Source organism: Syngnathus floridae, chromosome 2, assembly GCF_059516105.1.
Source record: "Syngnathus floridae isolate MCC-2025c chromosome 2, RoL_Sflo_1.0, whole genome shotgun sequence".
Lineage (NCBI taxonomy): Eukaryota > Metazoa > Chordata > Actinopteri > Syngnathiformes > Syngnathidae > Syngnathus > Syngnathus floridae.
The window spans coordinates 1056220-1081956 of NC_142414.1; the positions used below are offsets into that span (position 1 = coordinate 1056220).

The window sequence follows — 25737 nt, forward strand, 5'->3', positions numbered from 1 at the left end:
ATGAGCCTCTTCTTGCAGTGGAAAACTTGCAGCCAACAAACACCGTGGAACCTAAAGGAATGAAATTAAACATTAACATTTCGCCTGGACCAACATTCACACGTACAACGCAACGCGGCTACACTTCTGCTATTACAAACGTAAATCTCCTTAAACACAACGAGTGTTACTTACCGTGTACGCTCTAGGCAAAATTGGATGTGATAGAGTAGAGTTACATCAAGTTTTCTTTTTTAATCAACACAATCATTTACAACCGTTGACCAGAAAGAATCGTCGAAATTCGACGTCCCCCACAAACGCCACGCTCACTCGCTTTTCAGGGCAACAAAAGTACTTCTTTTTAAAAACGATGAGTTGTACTTACCGTGTACGCTCTGGACGGTCCAGTTGCAAGCAGAAAATAAAAATATTTCTCTTGTTAGTTGTATGTTACCATCCGCTGTGTCTTTGTCAACATCGCCGCCATTTTCCTACTTCCTGCTGCGAGCCACGCCCACGGATTTAAATTTGGGCGGAAGCTCTTTCCATTGGCGTCGTTTTCGCGTATAGCAAATCCGATTGGTTGGGAAGGGGGCACGGTTATGCAGCCGAGGGGTCCTGTGATCGGTGGGATGTAAAGTAGGCGTCGACGTCACGTCCGCGTCACGTGACCACAACGTGGCAGACGTCATATAGCAACCGCTGTTTTGTTTAGTAGACTTACAGTTGTTATGCATTGACATAATGGCGCACACACCAAATAGATTTAAATAAATTAAATAATTCTTCTGCCCACTCTCTTTTAAACAAGTTAACTCTCCCCGCGGATTTGAATTCCGGCGAAAGTTACGCCCATCGACGTCACGTATGTCACGTGACCACGACGTGGCAGATGTCATATAGCAACCGCTGTTTTGTTTAGTAGATTTACAGTTGTTATGCATTGGCATAATGGTGTGCACTCAAAATAGATTTAAATAAATTAAATATTTCTTCTGCCCACTCCCTTTTAAACAAGTTAACTCTGCCCACGTCCATTGACGTCTTGTCTGCGTCACGTGACCACGACGTAGCGACGTCATATAGTAACCGCTGTTTTGATCAGTAGACTTACAGTTATTATGCGTTGACATAATGGCGCACTGGTTAGCATGGCCACCTCTTAAGCATGATGTTGCGGGTTCGACGCCTGATCAATGTTAGCATGGAGTGAGCTGAAGTGCATGGCGCTGAAGATTTGAATCTTTGAAATGCGCTGAGGTCTGACATATCAGGCAGAATGGTTTGCCATCACGTTCAACAAAAAATAGAAACTTTCCTACTCTGATTAAAACGTCCTGTGTTCATCTACGTATTTTCGTTTTGCTGTGCATCTTTTCCCTGCCATTTCGAGAGCCCAATTGACACTCATAGTTAAAAGAAATGTGTTTGCCCATCCTACTTTGTGGAATTTCACCACATGCGCTTTTGACCAAAATACCAAATTGAACTCAAGTGAAGCCAACACGCACAACCCCCCCCCCCCCCCCCCACACACACACACACACACACACAAATGTTGATATGAACATAAAAGAGCCGCATGCGGTTCGGGAGTTGCGGCTTGGCCAAACCTGTACTATACAACTTTATTTGTATAAAATTTTCACAACAGCTGTCACACAAACAAAGCGGGAAAAACCGAAGACGTGCGTGTTCCGCCCGCGCTGGATTTATTTGCACCTTTGAAAAGACACCGTATTGCCGCAGATGTGGCAAAGAGTACTTTTGGGCATCTGAGACGGAAGGATGTCCAAAGCATCACGTCACCTGCTCTGGTAGGCATGTTGGTGGGACGTTGAGGTCAACCGCTTTGGGGTTGGCTGAATCTTTGATCGCAGGATGCCACACACTTGAAGACAGAAGCAGAAAAGCAGAGCTAAATGCAAAATGTACTCACCGGTGACTCCAATTTTTTTCCCCCCTGAAGAAACAGCTGGACGGGTGGCCCCGGCTGGCCAGTGGGACTCTTGTTATTCTGACCCTTTTTAGTGCGCGTTTGGGGCAACAACCGTTTTTTGTGGCGCTCTCTTCTGGTTCAAAAGTGCCCTGCATGTGAATTTGCTTTTCCTGCCTTCTGATTGGATGAGCGCCGGTGTGACGCGGTGCCTCTGTCACCGTGGCGGGGGGTATACGTTGGCATCGGAGCGTCTGCCAACGTCTGAGACCGGCTGGCAGTGTATCGGAGGTGTCGAGTGCGGTGCCGCTGGAGCTCACTCACCAGCTGGTGTTAGGGCCACAGAATGAAGGCCAAGGAGAAGAATAGAAAGAGAAACAGAAACTTCTCCTCCAATTGTTTGATTTGTCTCTTCTGAGCTTCGATGAATTCTTTCAGCTCTTTGTTCCTCTAGGACGGACAAATGGAAAGTGGCATTCAAAAGCCAGTAAGCGTGCAAGTAAGTGCCGGGCTGGCTTTGGGCCCTTACCTGTTGCGCGCTGTGCAGCAGATCCATTCTCTCTTGGAGGATGCAAGCGTCGCGCTCCCTCAACTCGCACATCAGGGCTCGCTTCCATTGGTCCACGGCGCTCCTAAGCTCTTCTCTCTGATCCGCCGTCAGCACGTCATTCACGCCAGCGTGGCTGGCTTTTTCGCCGTCCGTGGCGGGGCAGTCCCGCTGCGGTAGCGCCTCGCACAACATGGCCTCCAGCTCCAGGATTCTCTGGGCCGCAATCCTCGTCCATCAGTGGTCCGGCGGGAGATTTGAGGGCGGCTTACCTTATGAGCCTGGTCCATGGAACACTTCCTGAAGTCCAACTCTTCATCCAGGTAGCCCTTCTGCTTGCAGAACATATCCTAGCACAGCTCAAGGTCAGAATTGTTGGGGCACATTGCCGGAGTTCCCCTTGGCTGATGTCGCGTGTCTGTCTACCTTCTCACTTTCAATGTCCAACATCTTCTGTTGAAGTGCTGACTTGGTCACTTTGATGTATTCTAACCACTGAGGAAAGGCTGCTGTCACATAAGCAGAATGCGAGAGCGTGCGTGGACGTGCGCGTTACCTTCTCGGCTAGGGTGAGAAGGGTCCTGGCGTGAATCACGACCACCTGCTCCTCGTTGGTGAGATTCTGCAAGAGCCCAAAGGCACAGCGTCAACAAGCTTCTTTCAGCGCAAAGCCTTCCAAAAGTCACATTTGAGCCGCCGAGTCTCGTGGAGTGCGAACATAAGGAGTTCGACATACACTTACGGCGTTATAGCCCAGGATGTCCAGCTTCTTCATCAGATCACTGATGACGATGTCCGGGGGAAAGGCGCAAGGAGCAATGTAAGGTGTTCTGGGACCTCGGGTTAAGGTTAGGGTTGCGAGGGACGCCTTACGTACGCTCACGCCCTCGGCCTCGCAGTAGATCTGCAAAGGGCTGAGGCCGTCTGGGAAACGGACTTGCAGAAACTTCAAGACGGGGGAGCGCCACTCCCTCTCCTGAAAGGCAGAGGCATGCATCCGTCCGTCCGTCCGTCCGTCCGTCCGTCCGTCACATCTCTGGCCTCAACACGCTTGTGCGAGTCTTCCCACCTCCAGCTCCAGGATGCGGAACTCAAGCAGTTCGTTTTGGTCTCGGATATCCTGGATGTGCTCTTTCAGACGCGCTTCTTCCGCCTCCATCCGCCTGACTTGAAAAGACAGTCAGACCTCATCTGCGGGGCTTCCCGTCGGGTGTGACGCCAAGCGACTCCGCCCAGCGCCTTTCTTTCCGTCACCTTTTCGGCCAACTGCTGATTGCTCTGACGCAGCAGCTGCTTCTCCTCCACCCACTTGACATTCTAGAAGAGACAAACGCGTGGACAGCTTTGGAATGTTGTGTCATTTTCATCCACAAATTCTTTGGTTGACTGGAAAATGACATTTGCTTTTCTCCGCATTTTCCCAGCCACGTTCGGGGGGGGGTTGGTCCAGTAATGCCAGACGAATGAGTGACTGAAGAATGTAGCTATTTTGTCTAAGAAAAAGGTGTGCTCATTGATGAGCTTACCTGTCCTTGTTGCTTCAGCGCTGACTCCAGATCTGCTACTCTGCTTTGATAGTGACCCATTTCTACCATCAGCTTTTCTCTGGTCTGAAAGGAGGAGGAGGGAGGCTCCTCCTCCTCCTTTCAGACCAGAGAACACCCGAGGCTGGGTGAGAACGGGGAGGCTGCGACCCGGCCGGGGGTTGCGGGAAGGGGCGCCACCTTGATCTCCTTCTCGGCGTCGTAGTCCCCTTCGCTGGTCTGGGCTAGCAGAGCGTAGGCTCGTTGCAGCGCTTGATATTCTTGCGTCAGCTGGCGGTAGCGAAGCTCCGCCTCTTCATGCACACACCAATGCAACACAGCACTAGTACCAGAATCAGTCAGACCGGCGACAAAGCACCCGCGACGCAAAGACGAGTCCGATTCCAGGCTTAAGAGGAATGTTTGGTGCCAATACGCTGGCAGAAATGGCGGGCTACCTCTTCGGGTTCCGTGTCGGGGGTTCTGTCGGTGCGAAAAGACAAGGACGATCCGTCCGAGTCCACCAACACGTCTTCGTCGTAGCCGTAAAATGTTTCGATGACCTGCGGGCGCGGAAGCAAACATCTCTCTGAACAAACTGAAGCGACACCTCACGATGAATCGACGAGAGGAATGATAGCGAGAAAAAGGCCATTTCATCTTGCGCAACACCAAGCAGCCGCAAACAGACTCACCTTGCAGGACCTCACGCTTTGTTCCTCCTCAGAGATTCTCGACGTCGGTATCGTAGCAGCAAATCTCTCTCCTGTCGACACAAATAATCCGCCTTTGAGATTCTTTGGATGCAAAGGGAACGAACGGCTCCGGCGCAGAAACAAACGCGACTCACAATGACATTTCTGACATGAGCTCCTGTCTCCAGAGCCTGAAAAACACGTCACCGGCGATGATTGGAGGGACGCTCGTCTTTTCCAAAAGTGACAACTACAGGGTGTGTCAGGGTTTTCCAGATTATCTTTATCGTATCATTATGTTGCTTTGACTTTGACTGCAACCTGTAATAAATAATATTATTTATCCCTTATTTATCCCTATCGCTTATCCCTTCCTACACAAAGTCGTAAAACACCCCTTGCTATGTTTTGACTAGAGGTCAAGGGCTTCCTCTATTCAATCCACTCTTACACCCACCCTGTTTCTCTTACCGTATTTGCCGGTGTATTGGTCGACCTTTTTCGATCCAAAATCGACCGAAAAAAATCGACCTCGACTTATACACCGAGTCATAAAATTTAACTTCGTATTTATCGCTTCAAATGTGATGGTAACCAAGGCCGTTTCTCATGCATCTCATTGTGCGTTGCACTTAGAAAATTTGAACCGGGCGGCGTGCGCGAGTGCGCGGCCCGCTGGAAGTCGAATGAGGCGCCGCGACCACCTCCGCGGTGCTTATAAACAGCCGATCCGCTCGGCGGGGGCTATTTTCGGCCACTTGGCTCGTGCGCACGGCCTCCCGGATGTGCCGGGCGGGTGCGCGAGCTCGCCGGCCGCTGGAAGTCCAATGAGGCGCCGCGACCTCCTCCGCGGTGCTTATAAACAGCCGATCCGCTCGGCGGGGGCTATTTTCGGCCACTTGGCTCGTGCGCACGGCCTCCCGGATGTGCCGGGCGGGTGCGCGAGCTCGCCGGCCGCTGGAAGTCCAATGAGGCGCCGCGACCACCTCCGCGGTGCTTATAAACAGCCGATCCGCTCGGCGGGGGCTATTTTCGGCCACTTGGCTCGTGCGCACGGCCTCCCGGATGTGCCGGGCGGGTGCGCGAGCTCGCCGGCCGCTGGAAGTCCAATGAGGCGCCGCGACCACCTCCGCGGTGCTTATAAACAGCCGATCCGCTCGGCGGGGGCTATTTTCGGCCACTTGGCTCGTGCGCACGGCCTCCCGGATGTGCCAGGCGGGTGCGCGAGCTCGCCGGTCGCTGGAAGTCCAATGAGGCGCCGCGACCTCCTCCGCGGTGCTTATAAACAGCCGATCCGCTCGGCGGGGGCTATTTTCGGCCACTTGGCTCGTGCGCACGGCCTCCCGGATGTGCCGGGCGGGTGCGCGAGCTCGCCGGCCGCTGGAAGTCCAATGAGGCGCTGCGATCTCCTCCGCGGTGCTTATAAAGTGCCGATCCGCTCGGCTTGGAGCTATTTCCGGCCTCCCGTTGGTGCCGGGCGGCGTGCGCGAGCTTGCCGGCCGCGATCTCCTCCGCGGTGCTTATAAACAGCCGCATGCGCACGGCCTCCCGGAATTTGAACACATTTCGTCAATAAATTTCGCATATTGAATTTTGAAGTTTAATATAATGCAACAATTGAGCTCGACTTATACAAAGGATATATCATAAAATCGTAAATTTCCGTCGAATTTTAGGGGGTCGACTTATACACCGAGTCGACCTGTACACCGGCAAATACGGTAATTAAAATGCTCGTGCAGGAGCCGAGAGTCAGACTTCATTCGTACAACGGATGGACTCTCCACCTGCAGGTGTCCAAAAGAACTTACTTGTCTCCCGTGTGGTTCTTGCAAAATAAGTTGGAGCGAGCGCAACTCTAACAGGGTGCATTTTGCCACTAGCTGCCTACGGACAATGACGTCGCGCTCGCGGCTCATGGTTGACGGGCTGAGCAGCCGGGCAAGTCCGTCGTTTTCAGCGCACAGCGAGTGGCAAAGGCGCTGACAAAACGGGAGCTTTGAGCTGCTGAAAACGGCAAAACAAGTCTAAAGCGTGTTCAAACGCGTGCGCACAATGCTCCTGCTTGAAAGGTCGGAATTTAAGGGGCCAATTTTTTGGATGGCGGCCGCCGGCCAAGCTTTGGACGGAAAAGGTTTCCTGGCGACAGCGAGCGAGCGCGGCGCTGCCGTACGTGCACCGAGTCGCCTGCCTGAAGACCTTGGACAAGTCGTCGATGATGTGCCGCTGCTCCACAACTTGAAGGAACTCCATTTCACCGTCCTGCTGGCCGCAACCGCGGTCCAGGTCATTGAGCGAACTAGGCCTTCTCTGTGGAACACAAATGCAGTGGACTCTGTTGGCACGCCGCCGTTGTCCGCGTCGACTTACCAAGCTTGCCATCTCCTCGTTCTCCTGGGTGACAAAGCGCACTTTGTTTTCAAGGCGACACAGCACCAGCGAGAGTTCTTCATTCTTCCTGCTCAGGCGTTTGTTTTTGTACAGGAGTGGCAGAAACTGGCTTTCTGTTTCTCTCAGTCGCTTTAGCTGCAAGCATGAAGTGCGGGATGTGAAAGACGCACAACACGCGGGCCAGAACGTATCCATTCCTTTTGCATCGGTTTGAACGGAATCGTGGCTTTGGCTCCCAATAAAAGACATCTACCAGGCAACCGACTCGCCGCGCCGCTCAACTAATAAGCAAGCGCAATGGGTGCATCGCTGGATGGCGCGCATCAAACGTAGCGCAAACCTTCAAGCGTGCCGTCAATAAATTACCAGTTCATTGCGCTCTTCAGAAAGCAGGGCGTTTCGATCCTCCAGTTTCCTGATGACTGCGCTGAGCTCAGCGATTTTCAGATGAAACCGTCGCGTGTCCCGATCCTCCTGAGACTGAAAACGCCCCGCAACACACACACACAAGCACTCGTTCAAAGTTCAAAACTGTTTTTGTGCTACCTTCCTTCAGCAACGAACTAAGTCATGCGTACTGCAAGTGTGTGATGAGGTGGCTTACGCAATGAAGAGGATTGCTAGTAGCGGCGTTGACCCCACTTCCAGGGTAGTTTAGGCCCGCCCTTTGGGAATCCCTCAGGGCAGCGATCTGCTGCTCGGCAGCCTGAGTCTGCAGCTGAAGGCGGTGGACGTGGCCGGCCCCAGGGCTTCATCCAAAACACTAACCGCTCTGTCTTTCAGCTTGATCTCATCCGTCTGGATGTACAAACGGGGAGCGCTCAGGCAGGCGGGCAAACTCATTTGCCAGAATTGTGACAAAAACAAAGAGAGCAACCGGCCAATTTTTTTCTTGAATCGACTAGAACACCTTTGCTGTGACAAAAGCGAAGCGAGCAACCGGACATTTTCTTCTTGTGAAATAGAATAGAATAGAATGCCTTAGGTGTCATTGCACTGCAGGTATACAACGAAATTGGGAACATAGCCACGCACCGCGCATCTGATCAGTCCTACCAGTCGGCGGATCTCCCTCTCGCAGTCTCTCTTGGTTCGGCTCAGCTCCTCCCGATGCTGGTGATGAGCCGATCGGAGCTCGGCCGCTCGGGACTGCCAGGCCTGCTGGGCCGCTGCCAGGGCTTCTTCCGCGCTCCTGGTGGAGGCGACACCGCTCGGTCTCCCGACACCGCCGCGTCTCCTCCACCTCCGCCAGCAAAGCGCCCCCCCTCCTCACCTGAGCAGACATTGCGCCACACCGGGCCGTTGAGACCGCAACGGAGCGCCGCGACGCTTACTGGGGACAAGCTACACAATACGGTAGCGGCCGCATCGAAGCCCGACGTGGCGTGCGGATAGTCAGACACGGATAGAGCGGATCACCTTGTCCATGGAGCCGTCCCTCAGGCTGAGGACCAAGGCATTCAGTCGCTGGATCTCTCCATCTTTGATTTTGATCACTCTCATCAGCTCCATTTCATGCTGCCGCAGTAATGTCTCCCTGGTAATGGCTAACTCTTTCTGCTTCTCCTCATGGAGTTTGCTTTTGAGTTCCGTCATGGCGGCGGTGGCACGGTGGTGCTCCGCCCGCAGGTCCTGACTTCTCTCTCTCTCCAGACAGCTGACCTGACATGACTTAGACTTAGACTTAGACAAACTTTATTGTCATCTTGTCTGCACATGGTGCATACAAAACGAAATTCCGTTGCATACGTCTTACAACAAAGTAGTGATATTGCAGTTGAATAGAAGTAACATATCCTATGAAAATATATATATATATATATATACATATACTATATATATATATATATATATATATATATATTAAAAATAAGTATAAAGTGCAGCAGTGATAATTATGCAATAGTGCAAGTAGGCAAAACAGTATTCAAGAGTGTGCAGAGGAATGCTAAACCATGTATTAAACTTCTATTTAAAGGGTTTATACAAGTTCAGTAAAGTTGGTAGTGCGAGATAGTGCAAGATAGAGGTCCGTAGTGTCACACAGTTCTGTGAATGTGTGATGCAGAGTTCAGTTTAGAGCTCAACAGTTCTAGTGTTCAACAGTCTGATGACAGCAGGGAAAACGCTGTTGCAGAACCTGGTGGACCTGCAGCGGATGCTGCAAACCTCTTCCCAGAGGGCAGCAGGGAGAACAGTCCATGGTGGGGGTGTGATGGGTCATTGACGATGTTACGGGTACGGGACATGCAGCGCTGAGATGAAATGTCCTGAATGGAGGGAAGAGGAGCCCCTATGATCCTCTCTGCTGTCCTCACCACTCTCCTCACGTTCTTCCAATCGGAGGCGGTGCAGCCTCCACACCACACAGAGAGACAGCTTGTCAGAATGCTCTCTATGGTGCTCCTGTAGAACGTCCTCATGATGGGTGGGGGCAGGTGGGCTCTCCTCATCCTCCGCTGTAAGTACAAGCGCTTCTGTGCCCTCTTGACCAGTGCCGTAGTGTTCATAGTCCAGGTGAGGTCTTCTGTGATGTGGACCCCCAGGAATTTGGTGGTGCTGACCACCTCCACAGCTGAGCTGTTGATGATCAGTGGAGCGTGGTGAGGCTGTTTTTTCCTGAAGTCGACGATGATCTCCTTCATCTTCTCCTCATTCAGGATCAGGCTGTTTTCTCTGCACCAGCCCACCAGCTGCTCCACCTCCTCTCTGTAGTCCAGGTCGTTGTTGTCTCTGATGAGCCCCACCACCGTTGTGTCGTCTGCTGACTTCACGATGTGATTGGTGGTGAACCTGAGGACGCAGTCGTGTGTCATCAGGGTGAACAGCAGGGGGCTCAGGACGCAGCCCTGAAGGGAGCCTGTGCTGAGGGTGATGACATCAGAGGTGTTCTGTCCGACCCGGACTGACTGAGGTCTGTTGCTGAGGAAGTCTAGCAGCCAGTTGCGAAGGGGGGTGTTGAAGCCCAGGTGTTCCAATTTTCCTACCAGATGCTGTGGGATGATGGTGTTAAACGCTGAGCTGAAGTCCAGGAACAGCCTCCGCACATGGGTGTTCTTCTCCTCCAGGTGAGCCAGGCTCAGGTGAAGAACGGAGGAGATGGCGTCCTGAGTGGAGCGGTTTTGCCGGTCGGCAAACTGGAACGGGTCAAATAATAGGGGGAGTCTGGAAACGATGTGACCTTTAAGCAGCCTTTCGAAGCACTTCATCATAACCGGAGTCAGTGCAACAGGCCGGTAATCATTAAATGAGGTGATTTGAGGTTTCTTCGGCACCGGAATGATGGAGGCAGTCTTAAAGCACGCCGGCACTGTGGCTTGGCCCAGCGAGGTGTTAAAAATGTCTGTGATGACCCCAGCCAGATGACTTGCACATTCCCTGAACACACGCCCAGGAATGTTGTCGGGGCCAGGGGCCTTACAGGGGTTGACTCTCCTCAGGGTCTTCAACACATCGGCGGAGTCAAGGCAGAGTACCTCCTCTTCCTGATGGGGGACAGTTTTAACTGCTGGAGTGCCGTTTAGTGCCTCGAACCTCCCAAAGAAGTTATTTAGACCATTTAGAAAGTCAGCATCAACTACACCCACCGGGGGGGGGGGGGGGGGGGAGAGTGAGTTGTAGTCTGTAATCGCCCGTATGCCTTGCCACATACTCCTGATGTTTTTGACGTCGTGGAAACGATCCTGAAATTTTCGACTGCGGTCTCGCTTCGCTATCCTGATGGCACGGTTCAAGTTGGCTCTCGCTGTCCTCAGTGTCTCCTTGTCGCCAGACTTGAAGGCAGAGTTCCGCGCTCGTAGCGTTTGACGTACCTCCTCAGTCATCCAGGGTCGTTGGTTGCCCCGGGTGATGATATTCTTAGTGGTGCTGACGTCCTCGGTGCATTTGTTGATGTAGGCTGACACAGTCATGGCACACGCATGTCTAATCTACATCGGGAAAACTGGGAGGGAGGGAGGGAGGCAGGCAGGGAGGCAGGCAGGGAGGCAGGCAGTGTCTGTCTGTTGAGGTTTTCACCTTGTTCTTCTCCTGCTGAAGTTCTAACTGGACGTCCATCAGTTTGGTTCTCAGCTCGTCATTGGCGGCCTGAAGGGCGTCCGTTCGCTCCGCCTTGGCCCGCCCTGCCGGAGCTCGTTTGGACATCTCTTACTCGAGTCTCGCCCGGTCGTCAGTCAGAGATCACAACATTTGTACCTGGAGAGCACAAACGCAGCGCTGTTTTCCACTGGCTTCGAACTCAACTTCAATCGGTACCGTAACTTACAACATCATAAACATAGAACTAGCTTGACTTATTCATTGAATAAATGCATTTGGTTCTTCAAAACTGCATCACGCAACATAGCGTGACCGAGACGGCCGTTATCCACCTGCGTGAAGTTATTTGGTGAAATGAATGAGATGTTTAAGACACCATCGTTCTGTCTCTATGTAGATGAAGGGAAATAATCGATTGCTGAAGGTCCAAAGGTGTTGTGATAAACAAATAAACATATTAGTGATTAGTGACATATTTGTGATAAACATATTAGGCAGGATAATCACATATGTTAACGTGACTGCCCACACTATTTATTTATGGTTATTTGTTAAATCGAGTACTGTTAGACATGAAATAGGAAGTGTTTAACATAAATGGAAGACGAAAGGGGTACTCACCATTGTAGCTCCTGCTGGTCAATGATACGAGCCTCTTCTTGCAGTGGAAAACATACAGCCAACAAACACCGTGGAACCTAAAGGAATGAAATTAAACATTAACATTTAGCCTCAACCAACATTCACAGATACAACGCAACGCAAACTACACAAACGTAAATCTTTTTAAACACAATGAGTTGTACTTACCGTGTACGCTCTAGACGGTCCACTTGCAAGCAGAAAATAAAGATATTTCTGTTGATAATCGTCGTGTTTGTATCCGGCGTCTCGCTCAAGGCCATTGCGCCCACAGATTTGAATTTTGGCGAGAGTTCAGCCTATTGACGTCATTTCCGCGGTGTAATACCCGCATATCTGAAACGGCAAAGTTAAGAGTAGAGTTAAATAAAGTTTTTAGTCAACGCAATAATTTACAACCGTTGACCAGTCGGAATAATCGTCGAAATTTGGCGTCTGTGGCTGGAAGCAGACGCCGAGTTCGACATTCCTCCCAAACGCCACACTCCCTCGCTTTTCAGGGCTAAAAAAAAACAGTTGTAATTACCTTGTACGCTCTAGACGGTCAAGTTGCAAGCTGAAAACAAAAATATTTGCCTTGTTAGTCATCGTGTTACTAACCGCTGTGTCTTGTTTGCCAGAATTGCCGCTTTCCTACTTCCTGTTGCAAGCCACGCCCACGGATTATAATTTTGCCGTGAGTTCCGCCTATTGACGTCATGTCCGCGTCACATGACTGCGACGTAATATTATCTAAAACTGTTTGTGCGGTATTGTGTTGTTCTGTGCGGTATTGTTATTCTGTGCGGCGTCGTGTTGTTCTGTGCGGCGTCGTGTTGTTCAGTGCGACGTCGTGTTGTTCAGTGCGGCATGGTGTTGTTCAGTAAGGCATGGTGTTGTTCAATGCGGCATGGTGTTGTTCAGTGCAGGATGGTGTTGTTCAGTGCGGCATGGTGTTGTTCAATGCGGCATGGTGTTGTTCAATGCGGCATGGTGTTGTTCAGTGCGGCATGGTGTTGTTCAGTGCGGCATGGTGTTGTTCAGTGCGGAATGGTGTTGTTCAGTGCGGCATGGTGTTGTTCAGTGTGGGATGGTGTTGTTCAATGCGGGATTGTGTTGTTCAGTGCGGGGTGGTGTTGTTCAGTGCAGGATGGTGTTGTTCAGTGCAGGATGGTGTTGTTCAGTGCGGCATTGTGTTGTTCAATGCAGGATCGTGTTGTTCAGTGCAGCATAATGTTGTTCAGTGCAGCATGGTGTTGTTCAGTGCGGCATGGTGTTGTTCAATGCGGCATGGTGTTGTTCAGTGCGGGATGGTGTTGTTCAGTGCGGCATGGTGTTTTTCAGTGCGGCATAATGTTGTTCAGTGCAGCATGGTGTTGTTCAGTGCGGCATGGTGTTGTTCAGTGCGACATAATGTTGTTCAGTGCGGCAAAATTTTGTTCAGTGCGGCATGGTGTTGTTCAGTGCGGCATGGTGTTGTTCAGTGCGGCATAATGTTCAGCTCGGCATAATGTTGTTCAGTGCGGCATGGTGTTGTTCAATGCGGCATGGTGTTGTTCAGTGCGGGATGGTGTTGTTCAGTGCAGGATGGTGTTGTTCAGTGGGCATGGTGTTGTTCAGTGCGGAATGGTGTTGTTCAGTGCGGCATGGTGTTGTTCAGTGCGGCATGGTGTTGTTCAGTGCAGGATGGTGTTGTTCAATGCGGGATGGTGTTGTTCAGTGCGGGATAGTGTTGTTCAGTGCAGGATGGTGTTGTTCAGTGCGGCATGGTGTTGTTCAATGCGGCATGGTGTTGTTCAGTGCAGGATGGTGTTGTTCAGTGCGGCATGGTGTTGTTCAATGCGGCATGGTGTTGTTCAGTGCGGCATGGTGTTGTTCAGTGCGGCATGGTGTTGTTCAGTGCGGCATGGTGTTGTTCAGTGCAGCGTAATGTTGTTCAGTGCGGTATGGTGTTGTTCAGTGCGGAATGGTGTTGTTCAGTGCGGCATGGTGTTGTTCAGTGCGGGATGGTGTTGTTCAGTGCGGCATGGTGTTGTTCAGTGCGGCATGGTGTTGTTCAGTGCGGGATGGTGTTGTTCATTGCGGCATGGTGTTGTTCAGTGCGGCATGGTGTTGTTCAGTGCGGCATGGTGTTGTTCAGTGCGGCATAATGTTGTTCAGTGCGGCATAATGTTGTTCAGTGCGGCATGGTGTTGTTCAGTGCGGGATGGTGTTGTTCAGTGCAGGATGGTGTTGTTCAGTGCGGCATGGTGTTGTTCAATGCGGGATCGTGTTGTTCAGTGCGGCATGGTGTTGTTCAGTGCGGCATGGTGTTGTTCAGTGCGGCATGGTGTTGTTCAGTGCGGCATAATGTTGTTCAGTGCGGCATAATGTTGTTCAGTGCGGCATAATGTTGTTCAGTGCGGCATAATGTTGTTCAGTGCGGGATGGTGTTGTTCATTGCGGCATGGTGTTGTTCAGTGCGGCATGGTGTTGTTCAGTGCGGCATGGTGTTGTTCAGTGCGGGATGGTGTTGTTCAGTGCAGGATGGTGTTGTTCAGTGCGGCATGGTGTTGTTCAATGCGGCATGGTGTTGTTCAGTTCGGGATGGTGTTGTTCAGTGCGGCATGGTGCTGTTCAGTGCGGCATAATGTTTTTCAGTGCGGCATGGTGTTGTTCAGTGCGGCATGGTGTTGTTCAGTGCAGCATAATGTTGTTCAGTGCGGCATGGTGTTGTTCAGTGCGGAATGGTGTTGTTCAGTGCGGCATGGTGTTGTTCAGTGCGGCATGGTGTTGTTCAGTGCGGCATGGTGTTGTTCAGTGCGGCATGGTGTTGTTCAGTGCGGGATGGTGTTCAATGCGGGATCGTGTTGTTCAGTGCGGCATGGTGTTGTTCAGTGCGGCATGGTGTTGTTCAGTGCGGCATGGTGTTGTTCAGTGCGGCATGGTGTTGTTCATTTCGGCATAATGTTGTTCAGTGCGGCATAATGTTGTTTAGTGCGGCATGGTGTTGTTCAGTGCGGGATGGTGTTGTTCAGTGCGTTATAATGTTGTTCAGTGCAGCATGGTGTTGTTCAGTGCGGCATGGTGTTGTTCAGTGCGGCATGGTGTTGTTCAGTGCGGCACAATGTTGTTCAGTGCGGCATAATGTTGTTCAGTGCGGCATGGTGTTGTTCAGTGCGGGATGGTGTTGTTCAGTGCGGGATGGTGTTGTTCAGTGCGGCATGGTGTTCAATGCGGAATGGTGTTCAATGCGGAATGGTGTTGTTCAGTGCAGGATGGTGTTGTTCAGTGCAGGATGGTGTTGTTCAGTGCGGCATAATGTTGTTCAGTGCGGCATGGTGTTGTTCAGTGCGGCATGGTGTTGTTCAGTGCGGCATGGTGTTGTTCAGTGCGGCATGGTGTTGTTCAGTGCGGCATAATGTTGTTCAGTGCGGCATGGTGTTGTTCAGTGCGGCATGGTGTTGTTCAGTGCGGCATAATGTTCAGTGCGGCATAATGTTGTTCAGTGCGGCATGGTGTTGTTCAGTGCGGGATGGTGTTGTTCAGTGCAGGATGGTGTTGTTCAGTGCGGCATGGTGTTCAGTGCGGCATGGTGTTGTTCAGTGCGGTATCGTGTTGTTCAGTGCGGTATCGTGTTTCTCAGTGCGGTATCGTGTTGTTCAGTGCAGTATCGTTGTGTTGTTCGTATTGTGTTGTGTTGTTCGTAATGTGTTGTGTTGTTCGTATTGTGTTGTGTTGTTCATATTGTGTTGTTCGTATTGTGTTGTGTTGTTCATATTGTGTTGTTCATATTGTGTTGAGTTGTTCGTATTGTGTTGTGTTGTTCGTATTGTGTTGCCTTTAACACTTAGCCTCTAACACTTAGCCTCTAACACTTAGCCTCTAGCATCTAGAAGGTAAATAAATAGGAAGGAAGGACTCACCGGTGACGTCTTCGCCCACGTCCAAGCGTTGTACTTTGTATTTTCATCCTTCTGACAGTGGAAAACATAGCCAACAAACACCGTGGAACCTAAACGAATGAAAGAAAACTATCATTTGGCCACAACCAACATTCACAGATACAACACAATGTGACGTGCGGGGTTGAGGTTAAAGGTTGAGTGAAGGGCCCTCGTTTTAAACTACTTTTTTGAAAAGGATTGGGAACAAGTAAGACGTATTTAATTTATTTAATGGGAAGTAGTAAGAGCTATTGAATTTAATCTATGTATTATATTCTATTGTATTGTATTCTGTTGTATTCTTTTGGATTGTATTCACACTAACCCCACTAAAACTTCAGCCCACAAAAACTCGCCTCTGGCGCCTAGCCTCTGGCACTTAGCCTCTAACACTTAGCCTTTAACACTTAGCCTTTAACACTTAGCCTTTAACACTTAGCCTTTAACACTTAGCCTAGAAGGTGAATAAATAGGGTTAAAGGTTGAGTGAAGGGACCTCGTTTTAAACTACTTTTTTGAAAAGGAGTGGGAACAAGTAAGACGTATTTAATTTATTTAATGGGAAGTAGTAAGACTTATTAAATTTATTTAATCTACTTTTCTTCCCAGGCAAAATTTGATGTGCTGCAATTCCAAATTTCCAAAGTGAATGAAGGAATGAAGTCCTTTAAATTATGATTTTGTATAAATACTAGGCATTAACACAAAATCGACGGCACAAAATGGGCAGACTTTACTTGTTTGAAGAGGACTGGTTACAAGACAGACTTTTCTGATTTATTTAATGGGAAGAAGACTTATTTAGTTTATTTAATCTATTTTTGTTCCCTGGCAAAATTGGATTTGCTGAAACTGTATTTTGCCAAATCTTGCCTTGAGACCTGATAGGAAGTATTAAACGCTTAGTTAAATCAATACAAGTTGGTAATAAGAGCGAGTAATGTTGGTTGAACCGATGAATGAAGGTTGAAAGCAATTTAAATTATGACTTTGTATAAATACTAGATATTAACAGAACATCTACTGCGCGAAATGGGCAGAGTTTACTTGTTTGAGAAGGAGTGGCTTATTCAAAACTAAGATTTATTTAATCTGTTTGTTCCCAGGCAAAATTGGATGTGATGCAATTCCAAATTTCACCACATGATGGTGCCCAATTTTGACTTCATAGGACATATTAAACACTTAGCTTGTTATTATGTTCAAGGTAATCAGATTTGTTTATTATTCTAATGGCCTCTTCAAAACTATTCTGGATTACTACTTTGGATCTATTCTACATTACTTGGCAACAACATACTCTGTAACAGATTAGGCAGTATAATCATATATGTTAACTTGAGAGTGCCCACACTCAATCTACTTATCGTGATGTGTTAAATCAATTACTGTTAGACATTATTTGTCTGATAATCTACCAAATCTTTGAATTGAAGAATTTGTGATTTAATTAATAGCTTGTTCAGGGTAATCAGACTTGTATATAATTCTAATGGCCTTCTTTTGAAAACTATTCTGAATTACAACTTTGGATCTTATATTACTTTGCAACAATCTACTCGGTGACAGATTAGGCAGTATAATCACATATGTTAACTTCAGTGCCCACACTGTATTTATTTATGGTTATTTGTTAAATCAAGTACTGTTAGACATGAAATAGGAAGTGTTTAACATAAATGTTATGGCTACTCACCATTGTAGCTCGCTCCTGGTCAATGATATGAGCCTCTTCTTGCAGTGGAAAACTTGCAGCCAACAAACACCGTGGAACCTAAAGGAATGAAATTAAACATTAACATTTCGCCTGGACCAACATTCACACGTACAACGCAACGCGGCTACACTTCTGCTATTACAAACGTAAATCTCCTTAAACACAACGAGTGTTACTTACCGTGTACGCTCTAGGCAAAATTGGATGTGATAGAGTAGAGTTACATCAAGTTTTCTTTTTTAATCAACACAATCATTTACAACCGTTGACCAGAAAGAATCGTCGAAATTCGACGTCCCCCACAAACGCCACGCTCACTCGCTTTTCAGGGCAACAAAAGTACTTCTTTTTAAAAACGATGAGTTGTACTTACCGTGTACGCTCTGGACGGTCCAGTTGCAAGCAGAAAATAAAAATATTTCTCTTGTTAGTTGTATGTTACCATCCGCTGTGTCTTTGTCAACATCGCCGCCATTTTCCTACTTCCTGCTGCGAGCCACGCCCACGGATTTAAATTTGGGCGGAAGCTCTTTCCATTGGCGTCGTTTTCGCGTATAGCAAATCCGATTGGTTGGGAAGGGGGCACGGTTATGCAGCCGAGGGGTCCTGTGATCGGTGGGATGTAAAGTAGGCGTCGACGTCACGTCCGCGTCACGTGACCACAACGTGGCAGACGTCATATAGCAACCGCTGTTTTGTTTAGTAGACTTACAGTTGTTATGCATTGACATAATGGCGCACACACCAAATAGATTTAAATAAATTAAATAATTCTTCTGCCCACTCTCTTTTAAACAAGTTAACTCTCCCCGCGGATTTGAATTCCGGCGAAAGTTACGCCCATCGACGTCACGTATGTCACGTGACCACGACGTGGCAGATGTCATATAGCAACCGCTGTTTTGTTTAGTAGATTTACAGTTGTTATAAATTGGCATAATGGTGTGCACTCAAAATAGATTTAAATAAATTAAATATTTCTTCTGCCCACTCCCTTTTAAACAAGTTAACTCTGCCCACGTCCATTGACGTCTTGTCTGCGTCACGTGACCACGACGTAGCGACGTCATATAGTAACCGCTGTTTTGATCAGTAGACTTACAGTTATTATGCGTTGACATAATGGCGCACTGGTTAGCATGGCCACCTCTTAAGCATGATGTTGCGGGTTCGACGCCTGATCAATGTTAGCATGGAGTGAGCTGAAGTGCATGGCGCTGAAGATTTGAATCTTTGAAATGCGCTGAGGTCTGACATATCAGGCAGAATGGTTTGCCATCACGTTCAACAAAAAATAGAAACTTTCCTACTCTGATTAAAACGTCCTGTGTTCATCTACGTATTTTCGTTTTGCTGTGCATCTTTTCCCTGCCATTTCGAGAGCCCAATTGACACTCATAGTTAAAAGAAATGTGTTTGCCCATCCTACTTTGTGGAATTTCACCACATGCGCTTTTGACCAAAATACCAAATTGAACTCAAGTGAAGCCAACACGCACAACCCCCCCCACACACACACACACACACACACACACACACAAATGTTGATATGAACATAAAAGAGCCGCATGCGGTTCGGGAGTTGCGGCTTGGCCAAACCTGTACTATACAACTTTATTTGTATAAAATTTTCACAACAGCTGTCACACAAACAAAGCGGGAAAAACCGAAGACGTGCGTGTTCCGCCCGCGCTGGATTTATTTGCACCTTTGAAAAGACACCGTATTGCCGCAGATGTGGCAAAGAGTACTTTTGGGCATCTGAGACGGAAGGATGTCCAAAGCATCACGTCACCTGCTCTGGTAGGCATGTTGGTGGGACGTTGAGGTCAACCGCTTTGGGGTTGGCTGAATCTTTGATCGCAGGATGCCACACACTTGAAGACAGAAGCAGAAAAGCAGAGCTAAATGCAAAATGTACTCACCGGTGACTCCAATTTTTTTCCCCCCTGAAGAAACAGCTGGACGGGTGGCCCCGGCTGGCCAGTGGGACTCTTGTTATTCTGACCCTTTTTAGTGCGCGTTTGGGGCAACAACCGTTTTTTGTGGCGCTCTCTTCTGGTTCAAAAGTGCCCTGCATGTGAATTTGCTTTTCCTGCCTTCTGATTGGATGAGCGCCGGTGTGACGCGGTGCCTCTGTCACCGTGGCGGGGGGTATACGTTGGCATCGGAGCGTCTGCCAACGTCTGAGACCGGCTGGCAGTGTATCGGAGGTGTCGAGTGCGGTGCCGCTGGAGCTCACTCACCAGCTGGTGTTAGGGCCACAGAATGAAGGCCAAGGAGAAGAATAGAAAGAGAAACAGAAACTTCTCCTCCAATTGTTTGATTTGTCTCTTCTGAGCTTCGATGAATTCTTTCAGCTCTTTGTTCCTCTAGGACGGACAAATGGAAAGTGGCATTCAAAAGCCAGTAAGCGTGCAAGTAAGTGCCGGGCTGGCTTTGGGCCCTTACCTGTTGCGCGCTGTGCAGCAGATCCATTCTCTCTTGGAGGATGCAAGCGTCGCGCTCCCTCAACTCGCACATCAGGGCTCGCTTCCATTGGTCCACGGCGCTCCTAAGCTCTTCTCTCTGATCCGCCGTCAGCACGTCATTCACGCCAGCGTGGCTGGCTTTTTCGCCGTCCGTGGCGGGGCAGTCCCGCTGCGGTAGCGCCTCGCACAACATGGCCTCCAGCTCCAGGATTCTCTGGGCCGCAATCCTCGTCCATCAGTGGTCCGGCGGGAGATTTGAGGGCGGCTTACCTTATGAGCCTGGTCCATGGAACACTTCCTGAAGTCCAACTCTTCATCCAGGTAGCCCTTCTGCTTGCAGAACATATCCTAGCACAGCTCAAGGTCAGAATTGTTGGGGCACATTGCCGGAGTTCCCCTTGGCTGATGTCGCGTGTCTGTCTACCTTCTCACTTTCAATGTCCAACATCTTCTGTTGAAGTGCTGACTTGGTCACTTTGATGTATTCTAACCACTGAGGAAAGGCTGCTGTCACATAAGCAGAATGCGAGAGCGTGCGTGGACGTGCGCGTTACCTTCTCGGCTAGGGTGAGAAGGGTCCTGGCGTGAATCACGACCACCTGCTCCTCGTTGGTGAGATTCTGCAAGAGCCCAAAGGCACAGCGTCAACAAGCTTCTTTCAGCGCAAAGCCTTCCAAAAGTCACATTTGAGCCGCCGAGTCTCGTGGAGTGCGAACATAAGGAGTTCGACATACACTTACGGCGTTATAGCCCAGGATGTCCAGCTTCTTCATCAGATCACTGATGACGATGTCCGGGGGAAAGGCGCAAGGAGCAATGTAAGGTGTTCTGGGACCTCGGGTTAAGGTTAGGGTTGCGAGGGACGCCTTACGTACGCTCATGCCCTCGGCCTCGCAGTAGATCTGCAAAGGGCTGAGGCCGTCTGGGAAACGGACTTGCAGAAACTTCAAGACGGGGGAGCGCCACTCCCTCTCCTGAAAGGCAGAGGCATGCATCCGTCCGTCCGTCCGTCCGTCCGTCCGTCACATCTCTGGCCTCAACACGCTTGTGCGAGTCTTCCCACCTCCAGCTCCAGGATGCGGAACTCAAGCAGTTCGTTTTGGTCTCGGATATCCTGGATGTGCTCTTTCAGACGCGCTTCTTCCGCCTCCATCCGCCTGACTTGAAAAGACAGTCAGACCTCATCTGCGGGGCTTCCCGTCGGGTGTGACGCCAAGCGACTCCGCCCAGCGCCTTTCTTTCCGTCACCTTTTCGGCCAACTGCTGATTGCTCTGACGCAGCAGCTGCTTCTCCTCCACCCACTTGACATTCTAGAAGAGACAAACGCGTGGACAGCTTTGGAATGTTGTGTCATTTTCATCCACAAATTCTTTGGTTGACTGGAAAATGACATTTGCTTTTCTCCGCATTTTCCCAGCCACGTTCGGGGGGGGGTTGGTCCAGTAATGCCAGACGAATGAGTGACTGAAGAATGTAGCTATTTTGTCTAAGAAAAAGGTGTGCTCATTGATGAGCTTACCTGTCCTTGTTGCTTCAGCGCTGACTCCAGATCTGCTACTCTGCTTTGATAGTGACCCATTTCTACCATCAGCTTTTCTCTGGTCTGAAAGGAGGAGGAGGGAGGCTCCTCCTCCTCCTTTCAGACCAGAGAACACCCGAGGCTGGGTGAGAACGGGGAGGCTGCGACCCGGCCGGGGGTTGCGGGAAGGGGCGCCACCTTGATCTCCTTCTCGGCGTCGTAGTCCCCTTCGCTGGTCTGGGCTAGCAGAGCGTAGGCTCGTTGCAGCGCTTGATATTCTTGCGTCAGCTGGCGGTAGCGAAGCTCCGCCTCTTCATGCACACACCAATGCAACACAGCACTAGTACCAGAATCAGTCAGACCGGCGACAAAGCACCCGCGACGCAAAGACGAGTCCGATTCCAGGCTTAAGAGGAATGTTTGGTGCCAATACGCTGGCAGAAATGGCGGGCTACCTCTTCGGGTTCCGTGTCGGGGGTTCTGTCGGTGCGAAAAGACAAGGACGATCCGTCCGAGTCCACCAACACGTCTTCGTCGTAGCCGTAAAATGTTTCGATGACCTGCGGGCGCGGAAGCAAACATCTCTCTGAACAAACTGAAGCGACACCTCACGATGAATCGACGAGAGGAATGATAGCGAGAAAAAGGCCATTTCATCTTGCGCAACACCAAGCAGCCGCAAACAGACTCACCTTGCAGGACCTCACGCTTTGTTCCTCCTCAGAGATTCTCGACGTCGGTATCGTAGCAGCAAATCTCTCTCCTGTCGACACAAATAATCCGCCTTTGAGATTCTTTGGATGCAAAGGGAACGAACGGCTCCGGCGCAGAAACAAACGCGACTCACAATGACATTTCTGACATGAGCTCCTGTCTCCAGAGCCTGAAAAACACGTCACCGGCGATGATTGGAGGGACGCTCGTCTTTTCCAAAAGTGACAACTACAGGGTGTGTCAGGGTTTTCCAGATTATCTTTATCGTATCATTATGTTGCTTTGACTTTGACTGCAACCTGTAATAAATAATATTATTTATCCCTTATTTATCCCTATCGCTTATCCCTTCCTACACAAAGTCGTAAAACACCCCTTGCTATGTTTTGACTAGAGGTCAAGGGCTTCCTCTATTCAATCCACTCTTACACCCACCCTGTTTCTCTTACCGTATTTGCCGGTGTATTGGTCGACCTTTTTCGATCCAAAATCGACCGAAAAAAATCGACCTCGACTTATACACCGAGTCATAAAATTTAACTTCGTATTTATCGCTTCAAATGTGATGGTAACCAAGGCCGTTTCTCATGCATCTCATTGTGCGTTGCACTTAGAAAATTTGAACCGGGCGGCGTGCGCGAGTGCGCGGCCCGCTGGAAGTCGAATGAGGCGCCGCGACCACCTCCGCGGTGCTTATAAACAGCCGATCCGCTCGGCGGGGGCTATTTTCGGCCACTTGGCTCGTGCGCACGGCCTCCCGGATGTGCCGGGCGGGTGCGCGAGCTCGCCGGCCGCTGGAAGTCCAATGAGGCGCCGCGACCTCCTCCGCGGTGCTTATAAACAGCCGATCCGCTCGGCGGGGGCTATTTTCGGCCACTTGGCTCGTGCGCACGGCCTCCCGGATGTGCCGGGCGGGTGCGCGAGCTCGCCGGCCGCTGGAAGTCCAATGAGGCGCCGCGACCACCTCCGCGGTGCTTATAAACAGCCGATCCGCTCGGCGGGGGCTATTTTCGGCCACTTGGCTCGTGCGCACGGCCTCCCGGATGTGCCGGGCGGGTGCGCGAGCTCGCCGGCCGCTGGAAGTCCAATGAGGCGCCGCGACCACCTCCGCGGTGCTTATAAACAGCCGATCCGCTCGGCGGGGGCTATTTTCGGCCACTTGGCTCGTGCGCACGGCCTCCCGGATGTGCCAGGCGGGTGCGCGAGCTCGCCGGTCGCTGGAAGTCCAATGAGGCGCCGCGACCTCCTCCGCGGTGCTTATAAACAGCCGATCCGCTCGGCGGGGGCTATTTTCGGCCACTTGGCTCGTGCGCACGGCCTCCCGGATGTGCCGGGCGGGTGCGCGAGCTCGCCGGCCGCTGGAAGTCCAATGAGGCGCTGCGATCTCCTCCGCGGTGCTTATAAAGTGCCGATCCGCTCGGCTTGGAGCTATTTCCGGCCTCCCGTTGGTGCCGGGCGGCGTGCGCGAGCTCGCCGGCCGCGATCTCCTCCGCGGTGCTTATAAACAGCCGCATGCGCACGGCCTCCCGGAATTTGAACACATTTCGTCAATAAATTTCGCATATTGAATTTTGAAGTTTAATATAATGCAACAATTGAGCTCGACTTATACAAAGGATATATCATAAAATCGTAAATTTCCGTCGAATTTTAGGGGGTCGACTTATACACCGAGTCGACCTGTACACCGGCAAATACGGTAATTAAAATGCTCGTGCAGGAGCCGAGAGTCAGACTTCATTCGTACAACGGATGGACTCTCCACCTGCAGGTGTCCAAAAGAACTTACTTGTCTCCCGTGTGGTTCTTGCAAAATAAGTTGGAGCGAGCGCAACTCTAACAGGGTGCATTTTGCCACTAGCTGCCTACGGACAATGACGTCGCGCTCGCGGCTCATGGTTGACGGGCTGAGCAGCCGGGCAAGTCCGTCGTTTTCAGCGCACAGCGAGTGGCAAAGGCGCTGACAAAACGGGAGCTTTGAGCTGCTGAAAACGGCAAAACAAGTCTAAAGCGTGTTCAAACGCGTGCGCACAATGCTCCTGCTTGAAAGGTCGGAATTTAAGGGGCCAATTTTTTGGATGGCGGCCGCCGGCCAAGCTTTGGACGGAAAAGGTTTCCTGGCGACAGCGAGCGAGCGCGGCGCTGCCGTACGTGCACCGAGTCGCCTGCCTGAAGACCTTGGACAAGTCGTCGATGATGTGCCGCTGCTCCACAACTTGAAGGAACTCCATTTCACCGTCCTGCTGGCCGCAACCGCGGTCCAGGTCATTGAGCGAACTAGGCCTTCTCTGTGGAACACAAATGCAGTGGACTCTGTTGGCACGCCGCCGTTGTCCGCGTCGACTTACCAAGCTTGCCATCTCCTCGTTCTCCTGGGTGACAAAGCGCACTTTGTTTTCAAGGCGACACAGCACCAGCGAGAGTTCTTCATTCTTCCTGCTCAGGCGTTTGTTTTTGTACAGGAGTGGCAGAAACTGGCTTTCTGTTTCTCTCAGTCGCTTTAGCTGCAAGCATGAAGTGCGGGATGTGAAAGACGCACAACACGCGGGCCAGAACGTATCCATTCCTTTTGCATCGGTTTGAACGGAATCGTGGCTTTGGCTCCCAATAAAAGACATCTACCAGGCAACCGACTCGCCGCGCCGCTCAACTAATAAGCAAGCGCAATGGGTGCATCGCTGGATGGCGCGCATCAAACGTAGCGCAAACCTTCAAGCGTGCCGTCAATAAATTACCAGTTCATTGCGCTCTTCAGAAAGCAGGGCGTTTCGATCCTCCAGTTTCCTGATGACTGCGCTGAGCTCAGCGATTTTCAGATGAAACCGTCGCGTGTCCCGATCCTCCTGAGACTGAAAACGCCCCGCAACACACACACACAAGCACTCGTTCAAAGTTCAAAACTGTTTTTGTGCTACCTTCCTTCAGCAACGAACTAAGTCATGCGTACTGCAAGTGTGTGATGAGGTGGCTTACGCAATGAAGAGGATTGCTAGTAGCGGCGTTGACCCCACTTCCAGGGTAGTTTAGGCCCGCCCTTTGGGAATCCCTCAGGGCAGCGATCTGCTGCTCGGCAGCCTGAGTCTGCAGCTGAAGGCGGTGGACGTGGCCGGCCCCAGGGCTTCATCCAAAACACTAACCGCTCTGTCTTTCAGCTTGATCTCATCCGTCTGGATGTACAAACGGGGAGCGCTCAGGCAGGCGGGCAAACTCATTTGCCAGAATTGTGACAAAAACAAAGAGAGCAACCGGCCAATTTTTTTCTTGAATCGACTAGAACACCTTTGCTGTGACAAAAGCGAAGCGAGCAACCGGACATTTTCTTCTTGTGAAATAGAATAGAATAGAATGCCTTAGGTGTCATTGCACTGCAGGTATACAACGAAATTGGGAACATAGCCACGCACCGCGCATCTGATCAGTCCTACCAGTCGGCGGATCTCCCTCTCGCAGTCTCTCTTGGTTCGGCTCAGCTCCTCCCGATGCTGGTGATGAGCCGATCGGAGCTCGGCCGCTCGGGACTGCCAGGCCTGCTGGGCCGCTGCCAGGGCTTCTTCCGCGCTCCTGGTGGAGGCGACACCGCTCGGTCTCCCGACACCGCCGCGTCTCCTCCACCTCCGCCAGCAAAGCGCCCCCCCTCCTCACCTGAGCAGACATTG

The 25737-nt window shown here is 50.6% G+C and overlaps 2 protein-coding genes across 9 annotated transcripts; both read right to left on the reverse strand.

The window, feature by feature from the left end:
- Positions 1-1578: 1578 nt before the first annotated feature.
- Positions 1579-8885, reverse strand: LOC148401240 (janus kinase and microtubule-interacting protein 3-like). 5 transcript variants are annotated; one of them, XM_088369224.1, is made up of 16 exons: positions 8494-8885; positions 8131-8347; positions 7679-7872; positions 7441-7554; positions 6404-7209; positions 4839-5149; positions 4684-4754; positions 4447-4551; positions 3992-4302; positions 3718-3782; positions 3535-3631; positions 3202-3441; positions 3022-3087; positions 2892-2960; positions 2448-2815; positions 1579-2368 (listed from the first exon to the last, which is right to left on the reverse strand). In XM_088369224.1, exons 9-15 carry the CDS (start codon positions 4058-4060, stop codon positions 2588-2590), a joined length of 834 nt encoding a protein of 277 aa, XP_088225350.1. In that variant the 5' UTR covers positions 4061-4302; positions 4447-4551; positions 4684-4754; positions 4839-5149; positions 6404-7209; positions 7441-7554; positions 7679-7872; positions 8131-8347; positions 8494-8885; the 3' UTR covers positions 1579-2368; positions 2448-2587. The 5 variants fall into 5 exon arrangements, with proteins under 5 accessions (XP_088225350.1, XP_088225351.1, XP_088225349.1 ...); XM_088369225.1 differs by lacking the exons at positions 8131-8347; positions 8494-8885 and having other exon boundaries at positions 7679-8001; XM_088369223.1 differs by lacking the exons at positions 6404-7209; positions 7441-7554; positions 7679-7872; positions 8131-8347; positions 8494-8885 and having other exon boundaries at positions 1579-1873; positions 2243-2368; positions 4839-5561.
- Positions 8886-18958: 10073 nt separating this feature from the next.
- LOC148401241 (janus kinase and microtubule-interacting protein 3-like) lies at positions 18959-25377 on the reverse strand. 4 transcript variants are annotated; one of them, XM_088369623.1, is made up of 14 exons: positions 25055-25377; positions 24817-24930; positions 23780-24585; positions 22215-22525; positions 22060-22130; positions 21823-21927; positions 21368-21678; positions 21094-21158; positions 20911-21007; positions 20582-20821; positions 20402-20467; positions 20272-20340; positions 19828-20195; positions 18959-19748 (listed from the first exon to the last, which is right to left on the reverse strand). In XM_088369623.1, the coding sequence occupies exons 7-13, from the start codon at positions 21434-21436 to the stop codon at positions 19968-19970; spliced, it is 834 nt and encodes a 277-aa protein (XP_088225749.1). In that variant the 5' UTR covers positions 21437-21678; positions 21823-21927; positions 22060-22130; positions 22215-22525; positions 23780-24585; positions 24817-24930; positions 25055-25377; the 3' UTR covers positions 18959-19748; positions 19828-19967. The 4 variants fall into 4 exon arrangements, with proteins under 4 accessions (XP_088225749.1, XP_088225748.1, XP_088225750.1 ...); XM_088369622.1 differs by lacking the exons at positions 23780-24585; positions 24817-24930; positions 25055-25377 and having other exon boundaries at positions 18959-19253; positions 19623-19748; positions 22215-22937; XM_088369624.1 differs by lacking the exons at positions 23780-24585; positions 24817-24930; positions 25055-25377 and having other exon boundaries at positions 20588-20821; positions 22215-22937.
- Positions 25378-25737: the final 360 nt, after the last annotated feature.